The sequence below is a fragment of the Panthera uncia genome, chromosome X (genome assembly GCF_023721935.1).
Source record: "Panthera uncia isolate 11264 chromosome X, Puncia_PCG_1.0, whole genome shotgun sequence".
NCBI classification, from domain to species: domain Eukaryota; kingdom Metazoa; phylum Chordata; class Mammalia; order Carnivora; family Felidae; genus Panthera; species Panthera uncia.
Genome location: NC_064817.1, coordinates 41,416,496 through 41,434,080, shown reverse-complemented (window position 1 = coordinate 41,434,080; position 17,585 = coordinate 41,416,496). Strand labels below are relative to the sequence as shown.

Here is a 17,585-nt window from a genome sequence, read left to right as displayed (position 1 = left end):
AACGGGGGAGGGGCAGAGAGAGAGGGAGACACAGAATCGGAAACAGGTGGAGTTTTTCTTATTACTTAAACCCTTTTCCTCTTTTCCTCCCTCTCCCCTTCTTTGAGACCTCCATGTTTATGTTTCTTCTCATTTACAGACTGCTATAACACTACCTCAGATGCATTTAACCACGTCATGCATAATTTATTTACTCATTCCTCATAAATCAATCCCTCTAGCCATCTGGAAAACAAGAACCACTTCTACTGCCTTTCAAGCTCCTTTTAACTAATCTTTTTAGTACGTGCTATTGTGCCTGGTACAAAATGTTAGTATTTTATGCACAATCTCACCACTGACATCAAGGACTTTATGACCTCTTTTTCTGTTGTTGTTGTTGTGTATGTTAGGAAACCCCATGTGAAAACATTAAATAAAATAAGAACAATTAAAAAGCTAAGCAAGAAAATTATATCACTACAGAGGACAGTAAATGGACTGATTTTTGTGTGTGGCTCATAGAAAACACCTTTGTCGCTTTATGGTCAGACCTTGTAAATCACAAGAAGTAATTCTCCTGTACAGGCAAATGAAAAGTGGTGAAAACACATTCTATAGTCACAATCAATGTCAAAATCTTGCCTGCCTCAGCTTTCATGTCTATTAAATAGGAATAATAGACACTCACTTGCCTCCATCATTTATTGAGAGCAATGTGAACACAAAAAGCACTTTGGTGATATGGATGCTATATGGTATTATTTTCAATCAGAAGAAATAATCTGGATTAGCCAGAAGACTTATTAGAAGTGGCCAGCTTCCAATTTGACAATAAATTATATTAAAAAATAATAATAATAAAATGAGAATTGAGAAAAATACTTATCTTCCCCTACTCCCCCCCAAAAAGAGGTGGCCAGCTTCAGTTTATGGACTGACCACTTCACTTGGGCTAGTAGTTGTCATAACTGACTCACAAGGGTTTTAACTACACATAAGTGGAAGTGATATACAAATACAAGTCCCTTTCACAGAAGTAGGCAAATATGAAAAACCATAAAATATCAAACCATGAGTACCTTTCTTTTATGAAATTTAAATTCAGGGCTGTCTATGGGGCGCCTGGGTCGCTCAGTCGGTTGAGTGACAGACTTCGGTTCAGGTCATGATCTCATGGTTTGTGAGTTCAAGCCCCACATGGGACTTAGTGCCTGGCCTGTTTCGGAATCTGTGACTTCCTCTCTCTCTAGCTCTCCCTCGCTCACACTCTGTCTCTCAAAAAATAAATGTTAAAAAAATTTTTTTAATAAAATAAAATAAATTCAGGGGCTCTCTTCTACTGTTACTGTCTTGAGGCACCTTTACTAGACAATTTCTTACTGGTGTGTTCTTACCAAATTGGTCACCTCCTTGGAAAGGCCTTCCCTGACCTTTCTAACTTCTTAACCTTTCTAAAGTAGTATTCCTCAGTTACCATCTATTGTCCTTCACTTTCTTTCCATCCTCATACTAATTATAATGGATACTTAACTAAGTAGTCTATTCCCTTACTCATTTACCTGACTAGGTCTAAATTTCAGATCAATGTGGATCTTATCTATGTTAATCCCACCACTGTATCTCCACTGCCTATAAAAGTGCCTGCTTCATAGCAGGTATTCAAAAAGTATTTGTTGAATGAATGGGTGGAGGAGTTTGTCCTCACAGTGACAATAAGGTTAATTCAAACTTCCTAGCATGACATTCAAGGCCCCACTTTATTTATTTGGGCTTATATTTTGCTTATTTATACTTCTATATCATGTGCCTGCTGATATCTCTATAAAAGCTTGCTTCCTGTCTGGAATGCTCTTCTTCCTACCAAATAACTTATATTTCAAGGCCCTTCTCAAACACACCTTTTCTGTGAAAACTTTTCCAATCCTAGACACACACAAACATACAGGATGCTTCTGCTAAGTTCTTATAAGAGTTATAACACTTACAATATAGGCTTAGAAATAAAATAACAATAATAATAATGACAGATAACATTTTATTGAGCATTAGCTCCATGCCAGGTACTATTATAAGCACTTTATGTTACTATTTCATTTAATCCTGAAAAGAACTCTAAGAGGTAGGTATTATCATAAGTACTTAATGTTTGCTTAGTCAGCTAGAATCAACTTTATGAAGGCAGGGATGGTGCCTTAAATCTTTGCTAATTCCCAGAACCTAGCAAAGTTTCTGTAATGTCATATGCCTCTTATACAAATTTGCTAAATAATAAATTCTGACAGTAATTTCTTGTCCTCTGACTTTACGCTGAGAATGGCAATCCCAATCAGTTAAAGAATAAGACAGTAGTTTTAAGGAATTATATAGATTTATTATATTATATTTATTAATTAAAGTCCTTTCTAAATACAACAAGAAACTCAGAAGTCACAAAAGAAAAGGGTGATATATCTGGCTATGTAAAAATTTTAATATTTGTAGATTTAAAAAAAATTTTAAACAAAACCAGAAATGAAAAAAGATACACTCAACCTACATTAGATGAAACATAATAATAATATATGAAGGGCTCCTAGAAAAACTTAAGAAAAGATAATCAGCCTATCAGAAAAATAGGAACATCATATAAACAGGAAACTTCCAGAAAAAGAAATTTAAGGGGTTAGTAAACATATGAAAATATGTTCAACTTCACTAATTTAAAAAAGTAAAAATTAAAACAATAATGAATATTTCTTTCTTTATGTATTTTGCCTATCCTATTGTAAAGGTGAAAAAAGAATTTGACTATTCAGCACCAGCAAGGCTGTGGTCAAATAGCACTCACACACTCATGCTACAGAAATGCTCTAATATACTTAAAGAATAAACACACACACACTGCAGTATTGTTTGTAATAGCAAAAGATTGAAAACAACTGAAATGTGCATCAATAGAAACTTGGTTAAGTAAACTCTGGCAGCTATATCATGAAATTATATGCAGTTATCAAAAAGAATGATGGTACTGGCTACCCAAATAACAGATGAAGGGAATTATTATTATATGAATGCATGCCCGATAATAAAAACCCAATTATGAAAGAGAGAACAGATTTTTAAAAAAAAATTTTTTTAATGTTTATTTATTTTTGGGACAAAGAGAGAGCAGACTGCAAGCAGGGGGAGGGGCAGAGAGAGAGGAAGACACAAGATCGGAAGCACGCTCCAGGCTCTGAGCTGCCAGCACAGAACCCAACGTGGGGCTCGAACGTATGAACTGTGAGATCATGACCTGAGCTGAAGTCGGTGGGTCATCCAACTGAGCCACCCAGGTGTCCCAAAGAGGGAACAGATTTGAACAGACACTTCATCAAACAGGATATGAGGTTAGCAAATAAGCGCATGAACGGATGTTCCATATCAGAAGTCATTAGGGAAATTAAAACCATGATGGGATAACACCTATTAGAATGGCTAAAATAAAAATTACTGGAAATACCAAGAGCTGTTGAAGATGGGGAACAAGTGGAACTCTCATTACATAGCTAGTTCAGATATAAAATGGTTACAGCTACTCTGGAAAATGGTTTGGCAGTTTCTTATAAAGTTCAACATACATTTACCACATAACCCAGTGATCCCACTTCAGGCTACACTACTGAGCAAGAAAAAAAGGAATGAACAACTTGAATTAATCTCCAAGGCCTTAAGCTGAGTAGCGAAGTCAGTCTCAAAGGTGACATACTATGTGACTCCATGCATGACATTCTAGAAAAGAAAAAAAAAAAAATACAGGCACAGAGAAAGATCAGTGGTTACCAGGGGTTGGGGGTAGAAGAAATCTGGCTGCAAAGGGGCAGGAGGGAATTCTTTGAGGGTGCTGAACTGTTCTGTATCCTGTCAGTGGTAGTGGTTACAAAAATCTATGCATGTGTTAAAACTCTTTTTTTTAATCTGAAATTGTATTTATTTGCTTCATTCTTAAAGAATATTATCAATGATATTTTCTAGAATCACTTTTATTATTTTCTTTCTCTCATTCATTTATTTTTTTTTATTTTCTGAAGTTTTTATTTTTTTTTCAATATATGAAATTTATTGTCAAATTGGTTTCCATACAACACCCAGTGCTCATCCCAAAAGGTGCCCTCCTCAATACCCATCACCCACCCTCCCCTCCCTCCCACCCCCCCATCAACCCTCAGTTTGTTCTCAGTTTTTAAGAGTCTCTTATGCTTTGGCTCTCTCCCACTCTAACCTCTTTTTTTTTTTTTTCTTCCCCTCCTCCATGGGTTTCTGTTAAGTTTCTCATGGCAATGAGAAAGAACGAAATATGGCCCTTTGTAGCAACATGGATGGAACAGGAGAGTGTGATGCTAAGTGAAATAAGCCATACAGAGAAAGACAGATACCATATGTTTTCACTCTTATGTGGATCCTGAAAACTCTTAAGATTGTACCAGAAAATAAATTTTACTGTATGTACATTAAAAATAATTTTTAAAAAGAAAAACTGTCATCAACAGTAATGATACCTTCTATTTCCCCATCTAAGGGAGGAACATCATCTCTCATGGAAAAATCCATAGCTGTCCCTGGTATGTCCATCAAGTCTTCATCACTGGAGCTGCTCCGGAAGCTATTGAAACTCCCCTGCTGAAAGCCTCTGTTATCCATGGCCCCTGTGCAGAAAGAAAAACAAGAGGCTCATTACAATGACCTTCAAGCCCCTTACCGCTTATCTTTTTTTTTCATTGTGGCAACTACACATAAAATTTATCATTTCAACCATTCGAAACTAGACAATTCAGTAGCATTAAGTTCATTTACAATGTTTTGCAATTATCACTCTATTTCCAGAAATTTTTCATCATCACAAACAGAAACTCTGTACCCAGTAAACATAACTCCCTCCTAACCCCCAACCCCTTACAATTGCCTCTTTCTGTCTCAATGATCTGCCAATTCCAGGTATTTCATATAATCATATATAAATTGTGGCTTTTTGTGTCTGGCTTCTTTCACTTATAATGTTTTGAAGGCTCATCCATGTTCTGGCATGTATCAGTACTTTACTTCATTTTCAGACTGAATAATACCATCGTATGGATACACCATTTTTGTTTATCCATTATTCAGTTGATGGACATTTAGTTAGTTTCCACCTTTTGTGTTACTTCTTTTTATTTCTTTTAATTTTTTAAAAAAAATTTACATCCAAATTAGTTAGCATATAGTGCAACAATGATTTCAGGAGTAGATTCCTTAGTGCCCCTTACCCATTTAGCCCATCCCTCAACCCCTCCAGTAACCCTGTTTGTTCTCCATATTTACGAGTATCTTATGTTTTGTCCCCCTCCCTGTTTTTATATTGTTTCCGTTCCCTTACGTTCATCTGTTTTTCTCTTAAAGTCCTCATATGAGTGAAGTCTTATATTTGTCTTTCTCTGATGGACTAATTTCGCTTAGCGTAATACCCTCCAGTTCCATCCAAGTAATTGCAAATGGCAAGATTTCATTCTTTTTGATTGCCAAGTAATACTCCATTGTATATATATACCACATCTTCTTTATCCGTTCATCCATCAATGGACATTTGGGCTCTTTCCATACTTTGGCTATTGTTGATAGTGCTGCTATTAACATGGGGGAGCATGTGTCCCTTCGAAACAGCACCCCTGTATCCCATGGATAATTGCCTAGTAGTGAAATTGCTGGGTCGTAGGGTAGTTCTATTTTTAGTTTTTTGAGGAGCCTCCATACTGTTTTCCAGAGTGGCTGCACCAGCTTGCATTCCCATTGAGTTACTTCTTATTCTATTTTTTTTATTGTTGAATATAGTTGACATACAATGTTATATTAGTTTCAGGTGTACAACACAGTGATTCAACAATTCTATACATCACTCAGTGCTCACCAAATGAGTGTAGTCACTATCACCATACAACATTATTACAATATTATTGACGCTATTACCTATGCCGTACTTTCTATCTCTGTGACTTATTTACTGTATAACTGGAAGTTTGTACCTCCTAATCCCCTTCACCTATCTTGCCCAACCCTTGTCCCCTCTGGTAACCATCTGTTTTTTGGATTTGAGTCTGTTTTTGTTTTTTAGATTCCACACATAAGACAAATAATATGGTATTTGTCTTTCTCTGTCTTATTTCACTTAGCAGAATATCCTCTAGGTCCATCCATGTTGTTGAAATGGCAAGAGCTCATTATTTGTTATAGCTGAATAATATTCCATTATGTATATATACATCTTCTTTATCCATTCATCTGTCAATGGACACTTGGGTTGCTTCCATATCTTAGCTATTGTAAAAAATACTGCAATAAACATAGGGGTACATATATCTTTTTCAAATTAGTGTTTTCATTTTCCTTAAGTAAATACCCAATAGTGGAATTACTGGATTATATGTTATTCCTATTTTTAATTAAGGAACCCCCATACCGTTTTCCACAGTGACTGCACCAATTTACATTCCCACCAACAGTGCACTAGAGTTCCCTTTTCTCCACATCCTCTCCACACTTATTATTTCTTGTCTTTTTGATACTAGACATTCTGAGTGATGTGATGTAATATCTCATTGTGGTTTTGATTTGCATTTCCCTGATGATCAGTGATGTTGGGCATCTTTTCATATGTCTGTTGGCCATCTGTAGGTCTTTGGAAAAATGTCTAATCAGGGTTACCACTTATTCTTATGTTTTCTTTCATGTTCTTACTTGGGCAATATAGACATGCAAACCACTTAGTGTATTCAATTACCCTTCAGATGTAATGTTCCTCCACCCTTACCATGTAGTTGATAGCAGTTTTTTGAGAACCATGCAAAAGAGCAAACCAAATGAGGATAGGTGTACAAAACTCATGGGAGTTCACAAGTAATCAATGGAAATAAAAACTAGACATCACTACTGAGAAATGTTCTGTCCATTTAGTAGAGAAACATTATCTTATGGCTCTGATTCTCCCAGAGCTCATAACACAATGCAGATGCTCAGAAACGAAGAGGCATGTTATGCCATTTAATGTTGTTCTCTGCTGAAGAATTTAATATTAAAGATTAAACATTTCCTACACCCCAAATGTGAATCTTCAGATTATAAATTTTACTCAAAAAATTTTAGTATGTTGATTTTAAAAAACATTAGAGTCAACTTTACTTCACCTAGCCCTGCCCCCTCCTCCCATTTTTTTGATGAGATCTTGATCCAAAATCATAGTCAGCATAGTTCTTTTGGATTTGGCAAACAATATTCCTTTTGAGGTATTCCAATTCTCTTAAGAAACTTCTTACTTTAGGTTATCTGAATTATGTGTAATGAATGTGTTAAAATCAGATGGGATAAATTAAGCAATAGGGCTGGAAAATTGGAACAGATAAATTAAATATTTTAAACATTGAGCGAAAAGGATAAAGAACCAACATTTACCAGGTACTTATCAATTTTTAGGCACTGGGCTATGTGCTTAAACTGAGTTCTTTCACTTAACTTTTCCAATGTTCCTATGCTGTGGCATTATCACTCCTAGTGCACCCGAGGAAACAAACTCAGAGAGGCTATTTTCCCAGTTAATATTTTTTAAAAAGTTAAGCTCTAAATCATGTGTTCAACTTCCTAATACCTCATGTGTAATAGAGACCAGCTTGACTGAAGTGTGAGTGACATTTATGAACCACCTATTGTGTACAAATCATCATGGGACAGACACAAATATGATGCGAGATGGGTCAGATGAGATGAAGATTGAGAGACAAAGATTTGAGAGTTATCAACATCAAGGTGTTGGTTGAAACCAAGAGAACAGATATCCCAAGGGAAACTTTCCATCATTTATGGATAAGGACAAATATAAAGAAAACAAATGCATTCCCAGTCTCCTCCCTTAATATGCCCAAACAGCTTGAAGTCTGTACATACAGGAACAGTAAGTTCCCCAGAAACATTACCATGCTTGTGTGGTGACAAATGGTCAAGTAGAGAAGGTAGGGTCATTTATGCAAAGGTACTAATAATGTACAAAATGACTGATCATGAAACCATTTCCTTAGCTACACAAATTCTAACTTTGTTATGTGGATCAAATAGGTACTAGGGTACTAAGAATCCATGTTCTATGGCCTTAGCTGAGCTCCTTCACTGCTGCTCGCCAATCCTTCATCCTCACTGGACTCTTTCCCCTTCCCCTGCTCTACCTGTTTCCTTCATTCCCCTTCTTTGAGCATTCCCACAACATGCTTACACAGAATGCCTTGTCTCAGTTTCTGCTTCTAGGGAAACTGACCCACCACAGGATCCTTAGCAGTTTTTTTCCTACTACTGACAACACAGAGGAAATCCTGAACTTCGGTCTTCCCTCGTGTCATCCAGGAATAAGTGTTTTACTTTTTATTTAAGAAGAAAAAGAGCCCTTCTACTTTTCTCTGTATCTGGCTGAGATCACAGATCCTTCTCCACCTTAATCTGATTTATTTTATTTGATTCTTTAAAAAAGCCTACTATCTCTAGCTCTTATCTCTACCTCAAGCTCTGGTCCTGAATTCCCAAGAACTCTACCCTGACACTTCTGTTGCTACTTCAAACTCAACAGGATGAAAATTAAAAATACAGCCGAAACAACATCAACTTAAATGCAAATCACAAAATCCACACAAGACATGTTCCCTGCCCTCACCCTTCACCTCAACTTTCCTTCTTAAATGCAGGTTGGCATCAGAGTCCATATTTGTAGTTAATATTTGTCTAGCTCTGGATTTACTACATTCAACAAACCCACCAAAAGCACTTTATCTCAAGAGTAGGTATTCCAATTTCTAGAAATCTTAGCTAAAAACAAGCATCATTTTAGCTTATGAGAAGAACTCAGGCCAATATGGTAACACAACTCAAGAGGTTTTCTTTCTGTTTAAATTTATTAAATTCCCATGAAGTCCGTACAGTGACTAGCACTGAAAAAAATCAAAAAAAGTTACAAAATGATGCAGAATCCTTTCCCTCTCTCTCCACTGCTTACATGTTTCATTCAGGAAATGAGGTAAAATACATAGTGCCAGCAACTCTACATTAGCCACAAAAATCATAGGAAGAAAAAGTATAGGGAGTCCAAAAATAATTTATGTCTGGATTTGGAATATGTCCTGTAGTCATATTTTCAGATGGGTGTACCTATTGTTCTGGGAATTCATTAAAACAAAATGATGACACTACAGGATGAAGACTCACAAAGGAGAAGCTGGAAAACTTTTCAGTTTCCCCATAGGGACCTTACAAACTCCTTCCTGTAACCCACTGACACAGAAGAATCCAGCTAAATTGAGCTGCCTCATTCTAAACATTTCCTGGAGCAGCTATCTGCTTCACTGTTTGGGTTATAAAGTGCTTCCTTAATAAGTACATAGGAATAAAGGGTCAACAAAAGAAAATTAGAAGTAGCAAGTAAGTCAAGCAAAACAGATGCTAAAAATAGGAGTTCAACAAAGGAAATAAGCACAGTTACTAAAACTCAAAAGTTATACTTGCCTATGGATAATCCATTCTGGTAGAGCCATTGGTTTAATTTTGCAGATATAAAAAACTTCAAGGGGCGCCTGGGTGGCTCATTTGGTCAAGTGTCCAACTTCAGCTCAGGTCATGATCTCACAGTTCGTGGGTTCCAACCCCGCGTCTGGCTCTGTGCTGACAGTTCAGAGCCTGGAGCCTGCTTCCAATTCTGTGTCTCTCCCTTTCTCTCTGCCTCTCCCCCACTCACACTCTTACTATCTCAAAAAATGAGTAAGCATTAAAAAAAAAAAAACTTCAAGAGAGGGGCGCCTAGGTGGCTCACTTGTTTAAGCATCCAACTCTTGATTTCAGCTCAGGTCATGATCTCATGGTTTGTGGGTTCAAGCCCCCTGTTGGGCTCTGGGCTGACAGTGTGGAGCCTGCTTGGGATTCTCTCTTGCTCTCTCTCTCTCTCGCTCTCTCTCCCTTCCTCTCTCCCTCTCTCAAATAAAATAGACTTTAAAAAAAGTTCAAGAGAAAAAAAGTTAAAGCAGCAGAATAATGAGGAAATAAATTCCTTACAGTTGAGATTCAAACCCACATGCAGTTAAACTCCAAGCCCAGTGGTCTTTCCACAAGTTTGTGACTTCACTATGACATGTCAGTCCAGAAAATGGCACGTCTGGAATAAATCAAACCTCCAGATGGCCACAAACCTGAGATCAGCCAGAATTTAGGGTAGGGCAGGAACAAAGTAAGGGGATTTTATATATTATCCCAACTAGTAGATTGCATATAGGGCTTGTCATATAATGGAGGGTTGGGGAGGAGGGCAATTAAGGAGAAATGTTTGGTTGATATTTGTGTTAAACAGCTTCACACTTTCAGCTTAAAGGCACTTTTAGTGCCTTCTGCCACTTTCTTGCTTAAAATCATAAAGCTGGTTCCCCAATGCCTATAGAGTCAAGTTTATTTTTTAATATAATTTATTGTCAAATTGGTTTACATAAGAGTCTCTTATGCTTTGGCTCTCTCCCACTCTAACCCCCTTTTCTTTTTCTTTTTTTCCTTTTTTTTTCCTTCCCCTCCCCCATGGGTTTCTGTTAAGTTGCCAAGGCATAAGAGACTCTTAAAAACTGAGAACAAACTGAGGGTTGATGGGGGGGTGGGAAGGAGGGGAGGGTGGCTGATGGGTATTGAGGAGGGCACCTTTTGGGATGAGCACTGGGTGTTGTATGGAAACCAATTTGACAATAAATTTCATATATTGAAAAAAATATATATACCTAACTAGGTATGACTAAATATAAAAAAAAAAATTGGTTTCCATACAACACCCAGTGCTCATCCCAACAAGTGCCCTCCTCAATGCCCATTACCCATTTTCCCTCTCCCCCACCCCCCACCCACCCTCAGTTTGTTATCTGTATTTAAGAGTCTTGTGGTTTGCCTCCCTCCCTCTCTGTTTGTAACTATTTTTTCCCCTTCCCTTTACCCATGGTCTTTGGTTAAGTTTCTCAAGATCCACATGAGTGAAAACATATGGTATCTGCCCTTCTCTGACTGACTTATTTCACTCAGCATAATACCTTCTAGTTCCATCCACGTTGCTGCAAATAGCAGGATTTCATTCTTTCTCATTGCCAAGTGGTATTCCATTGTGTATATAAACACGTCCATTGTGTTTATCCATTCATCAGTTGATGGGCATTTAGGCTCTTTCCATAATTTGGCTATTGTTGAAAGCGCTGCTATAAACATTGGGGTACATGTGCCTATAGGGTCAAGTTTAAATTTCTCTGCAAGGCATTCTGAGCCCTATCAAATTTAGATCCCATCTACCCAGATAGATGTATCCTCTGCCACAAATTTATTATACTCCATATAAGCCATGTACTTTTACACCCCCATGCCTTTGCTTAAGCCAGGTACTCTATCTGGAATCCCATCCAGTCCCGCATGTCTTTTCAGCCTGATTAAATAACATTCAATCCATCTAGGACCAGCTCAAATAGGCTTTTCCCTCAACACCTCCTTTGTTGAGGTATCTATGTTAATTACATAATCTCTACCACTTAAGTCTTGTGACTACACCAAGCCCTTCTCATTTCTGTTGTCCCAGCAACTCTGGTGTTGTTCCAGAGTAGGTGTTCAATAAATCCTTACTAAGGAGGATTCCAGTTAGGGAGGAAGAGTTAATGGCCAACCAACATATTTATATGGCTGGCCCTCAATAAATCTATGCCTTGCACTGTGATGGTAGGGAACTGGGGATACAAAAAAAAAACATTAGTTACCTTTTCAATACTCTCAAGGAATTTATGATATAGTTGGGGAGAAAACTTTCACATAATGCAATTTGCACCATAGCTAAGTGCTAAACTGCTAGAATGAAAGTACAATTGGCATTCAGAAAAGGGAGAGGAGACTGTAAGCCAGAGAAGGCTTCATGGAGGAGAGAGGGTATTCCAGGCCCAGGAAAAAAAAAATGATCAAAGGCCTGAGATGAGAATGAGGCTGGCATTTGTGCTTGCCTAGAAGACAGGGTAGCTGTTTGTGAGCAAATGGATGGAGATACATCATGAAGGACCTGGTAAGTCAATGGGGTCACTATCGTTTTTGAGGAGCAACATGATAAAAACATGATTTTAAGAGGTACATACAGCAGCAGTGGGCTGGAAGACAGAGGGGTAAAGGGCTAGGAAGGTAGTTCGCTACTTCCTGTTTAAATGTAGGTGATTTGGGAAGGAGGAGGGGTACATATTTCTGAAGGCTGTACTGAAAGAGCCAGGTGTGTGTGGCAGGGGATGGTACTAGTTTACGGTATACCATACTGACATCTTGTTTTACTAGTGACAGTGACATATGTTGGTTTATATAAATTAATATTTCCATCTCAACTAGCCCACTTGGAAAAAACAAATGTGTAAACCAATGGGTGGGCTGATACATATGGCCCTTCAATGAATATATAAAAGTATATCACACATTCCAAAGCTAACAAGCACAAAGAAGCAATAAACTTTCTTATTTCTTATTTTTACTCCACAAAAATATCTGTTGACCTGCACATGGCATGTTGTGTAATATATGCCAGATGCTGCCAAAGTGGAAAAGAAAAAATGCAAGAGGAAGAAAAACTTAAGAGAGGCATTATAGAATCTACCAAGCTACAAGTATTATCATGTTATTAAAAATAAAACATTAACACAATCCTAGGGGCACCTGGGTGGCTCAGTCAGTTAAGCATCTGACTTCGGCTCAGGTCATGATGTCACAGTTCTTGAGTTGGAGCCTCGCATTGGGCTCTGTGCTGACAGCTCAGAGCCTGGAGCCTGCTTCAGATTCTGTCTCTCTGTCTCTGTTTCTGTCTCTGTCTCTCTCTTTCTCTATCTCAGAAATAAATGTTAAAAATTTTTAAAAAATATTAAGACAATCCTAAGTATAACACTAAAGGTGATAAGAACTGGCACACATATAAAATCAGCTTTTGGCTACCCATTATACTTTGAGCTACCTGAGGACAGGGTAACTTAAATCTTTGCTCCCAAGTGCCTGACACAAAGAGAGAACTCAGTAAATAATCTAGTTTATAGTCCAATTCCAGTTTTAGTTACTTTATTTTAAGAAGCAGAAGTGATTTGCAAACCTCGAAGATGCTAGCAGGTGCATTTCAGAGGATTGGGCCAATCCTTAAGCCAAGGCACCTTGTCTGTCAAAATTGTGGGGAAAAAAAAAATCCCAGGAGGAAATAATAGTGCTGCGTCTCACAACATAGTCTTCATCTGGGAGTCCTCCTCGCAGATAAGTACGGGTTATGAGAAAAGACAGGATACAAAGCAGGCAGTACCACAGCACCAGTTCTCAAACATTTTGGTCTCAGGATCCCTTTAGTCCTCAGAATTATTGAGGAGCTTAAAGAGCTTTTATTTATATGGGTTCTATCCATAGGTATTGCCTGTATTAAAAATTAAAACCAGGAATGTTAAAAAAAATAAATACTTTTTAATGCATTTAAATACAATCCTAAAATCATTATATATTAACATTTTTTGGAAAGAATAACTTGTACATTTTCCAAAATAAAATTAATGAGAGACATTTTGAAAATCTTTTAATGTCTGTCTTAATGGAAGACAGCTGGATCCTGGTTCACATCTTCCATTAGCAACAGGAGCGATGACATCACCTGTCACACAGCCTCTAAAAAACTCCACTGTTTATTCATGAATAAATGAAAGTGAAAAAGACAAAACATATCTTCATACGAAAATAATTTTTGACCTTTCAGACCCCTCAAAAGTCTCAGGAGCCCCCAGGCCACTCTTTGAGAACTGTTGAACCAGAGAAAGAACACAGAATGGAGAAACCATATTTGGGTGAGACTGGTCAGACAGAGGAAAAGGACAAGCCAGTCAGAAGAGACCATGTGGGCTGCTGTGACAGTAAAGCAAGTGACAAACCAATATTTTCTATATGTTTTTTCCCAAAGGAGTAATAGCCTTGATAAAGAGATATTTCAAACCATTAAAACTGGATCCAAACAGATGAACAGAAAAAAGACATTAGTAGATAATTAAAGAAAAGAAACAAGGGGGCTTTAAAAATTCAGAGAAACTAAAATTAAAATAATGTGGTATCTTCTTTTAGTAGATCAGCTTTTCTTTGGTTTTATCTCAGAGATTCTTCAAATGTGAGAACATTTTGTTATAAAAAAGATTTCAAGAGAGAAATTAATGAGATGCTTAGAGAAGTGCCATGCGGTTCAAGGACAAGGATCTGTCACACCTGACAAAGACAATGCTCAAAATTCATAGATCACTTTCACTTTGGAATAAACGAGTAAAATTCCTAAATAAACGTTAACCAACTGAATGTAGCATCACATTGAAAGACCTGTCTGCTATAAATGAGTTTTTTTCTGAGACTGCAAGACTGGTATCATGAGGGAAACTATGAAAATACTTTATCAAATCAACAGATAAAACTTTAAAAGCCATAATTATTTTAACAGATGTCAAGAATGGATTTCTTAAATTGACAATTATTCTGGATTAAAAATTTTTTAACATTCCAAGTAGAGGATTTCTTTCTTGACATGATATAGAATATCTAAATTAAAACCAAGCTGCAAAATAGCATTCTCTTTAATACAGGAAAGCAACGATGCCTCCTGCTGCCAATTATATTTAATACAGTACAAGAAATACTTTAAGATGAAAAAAAGTGAAGAATATATACAGGCAAGGAAGAAAGACAAAATTCTGATGTTTGGACTGCATAAAATAGCTATACAACACTAAGAATATTAATTAAAATAACTAAAGATAATGCATGAATTCAGAAATCATAAGGTCAATACACAAGAAACAACTACTTTGCTAGGTACTACTATAGAAGTAGAAAATACAATTATTTATGATAGAGACATGAACTCAAAATAAAATATTACTTCAAAATTTATAAGGGCACCTGGGTGGCTCAGTCATTTAAATGTTGAACTTTGGTTCAGATCATGATCTCATGGTTCCTGAGTTCAAGCCCCACATCAGGGTCCTGCTGTTAGTGCAGAGCCCACTCCAAATCCTGTCTCCCTCTCTCTCTGACCCTCCCCTGCTCTCTCTCTCTCTCTATCCCAAAAATAAACATTTAAAAAATTTAAAAAGTCAAATAGTAGGAAAAAAAAAAGATATAAATCAAAAGATTTACCATGCTCTTGGATGGGAAGTCTAAATATAGTAAAAATGAAACAGATACTAATTTGAATTGTACTACATCTATATATTAATCTAAAGTCCCCATGGCATCTTTCATACAACTTAAAAGATTGATAGTGAAATTCATCTAAAAGAATAAGTAGGCAAGGATACTAGTCTGTGCATTATCCTTTTTAAAATTCAATTTATTTAAACTAAAAACAAAAACACAAACATTTTACCCATGTCTGCCACTCCCACCCCCTCATTTCTGGAAACGACCAATCTATAAACCACATGTATCTAGAAGCTCAGGGTTTTTATACTTTTTGGATTGCACATATAAGAGAGATCATATGGCATTTATCTTTTTCTGACTTATTTTACTTAGCATAATGCCATCAAGGTCCATCCATATTATTGCAAATAGCAAGATATCATTCTTTTTGTTGGATGAGTAATAGTCCATCATATGTGTGTGCGTGTGCATGTGTGTGTGTTTCATTCTTTGTCAATCCATCCATTTATGAACACTTGGATTGTTTCCACATCTTAGCTAAATAATGCTGTAATAAACATGAGGGACACATATATCTTTTGAAACCAATGTGTTTGTTTTCTTTGGGTAAATACCCAGTAGTGGAACTACTGGATCATATGGTAGCTCTACTTTTAATTTTTTGAGGAACATCCATACTGTTTTCCATACTGATGGCCCCAATATACATTCCCACCAACAAATGCACATGGGTTCCCTTTTCTCCACATCCTCACCAACACTTATTTTTAGTCTTTTTGATAATAAACCTTCTGACAGGTGTGAAGTCATATCTGATTGTGATTTTGATTTGCATTCCCTAATGATTAATGATGCTGAGCATCTTTTCATGCACCTGTTGACCATCTGTATGTCTTCTTTAGAAAAATTTCTGTTCAGATCTTCTGCCTATTTTTTAATTGGATTTTTTTATTATTGACTTTTATAAGTTCTTTATATATACATTGGGTATTAGTCCATTAACATATATGATTTGCAAATATTTTCCCCCACTCAGTAAGTTGCTTTTCCATCTTGTTGATGGTTTCCTTTGCTGTGCAGAAGCTTTTTACTTTGATGTAGACCACTTGTTTATTCTTGCTTCTGTTGCCCCTGCTTTGGGTGTCAGTTTAACCAAACATCACCAACACCTATGTGAAGGAGCTTACTGTCTTTGTTTTCTTCTATGATTATGGCTTCAGGTCTTATATTCAAATCTTTAAACATTTTGAGTTAATTTCTGTTTCTGGTATAAGACAGTAGCTCAGTTTCATTCTTTATGTGTGTAGCTATCCAATTTTCCCAACACCATTTATTAAAGAGACTGTCCTTCACCCACCACATATTCTTGACTCCTTTGGTATAAATTAATTGACAATATATGTGTAGGCTTAACTCTGGGTTTTCTCTCCTATTCCACTGATTTTAAATATATATATATATATATATATATATATATATATATATATATATCTGTTTTTATGCCAATATCATACTGTTTTAATTAATATTGCTTGGTAATACACTTTTTAAAATTTTTTTACCATTTATTTTTGTATAACCCTAACTTTATTTTTTTCAGTATATGAAGTTTCTTGTCACATTGGTTTCCATACAACACCCAGTGCTCATCCCAAAAGGTGCCCTCCTCAATACCCATCACCCACCCTCCCCTCCTCCCCACCCCCCATCAACTCTGTTTCTTCTCAGTTTTTAAGAGTCTCTTATGATTTGGCTCTCTCCCACTCTAACCTCTTTTTTTTTCTTTCCTACCCCTCCCCCATGGGTTTCTGTTCAGTTTCTCAGGATCCACATAAAGTGAACACATATGGTATCTGTCTTTCTCTGTATGGCTTATTTCACTTAGCATCACACTCTCCAGTTCCATCCATGTGGCTACAAAGGGCCATATTTCATTCTTTCTCATTGCCACGTAGTACTCCATTGTGTATATAAACCACAACTTTTTTATCCATTCATCAGTTGATGGACATTTAGACTCTTTCCATAATTTGGCTATTGTTGAGAGTGCTGCTATAAACATCGGGGTACAAGTGCCCCTATGAATCAGTACTCCTGTATCCCTTGGGTAAATTCCTAGCAATGTTATTGCTGGGTCATAGGGTAGGTCTATTTTTAATTTTTTGAGGAACCTACACACTGTTTTCCAGAGTGGCTGCAACAATTTGCATTCCCACCAACAGTGCAAGAGGGTTCCCGTTTCTCCACATCCTCTCCAGCATCTATAGTCTCCTGATTTCTTCATTTTGGCCACTCTGACTGGCGTGAGGTGATATCTGAGTGTGGTTTTGATTTGTATTTCCCTGATGAGGAGCGACGTTGAGCATCTTTTCATGTGCCTGTTGGCCATCCGGATGTCTTCT

The 17,585-nt window shown here is 36.9% G+C and overlaps 1 protein-coding gene across 3 annotated transcripts in view; it reads right to left on the bottom strand.

Moving 5' to 3' along the window:
* CLCN5 (chloride voltage-gated channel 5) overlaps positions 1-17,585 on the bottom strand; it is a 184,392-nt gene that overhangs the window by 38,176 nt on the left and 128,631 nt on the right. For all 3 annotated transcript variants that reach the window (XM_049643852.1, XM_049643851.1, XM_049643850.1), the window contains one exon: positions 4,500-4,646. In XM_049643852.1, coding sequence (XP_049499809.1) covers positions 4,500-4,646 — 147 coding nt within the window. The remainder of the gene's footprint in view (positions 1-4,499; positions 4,647-17,585) is intronic.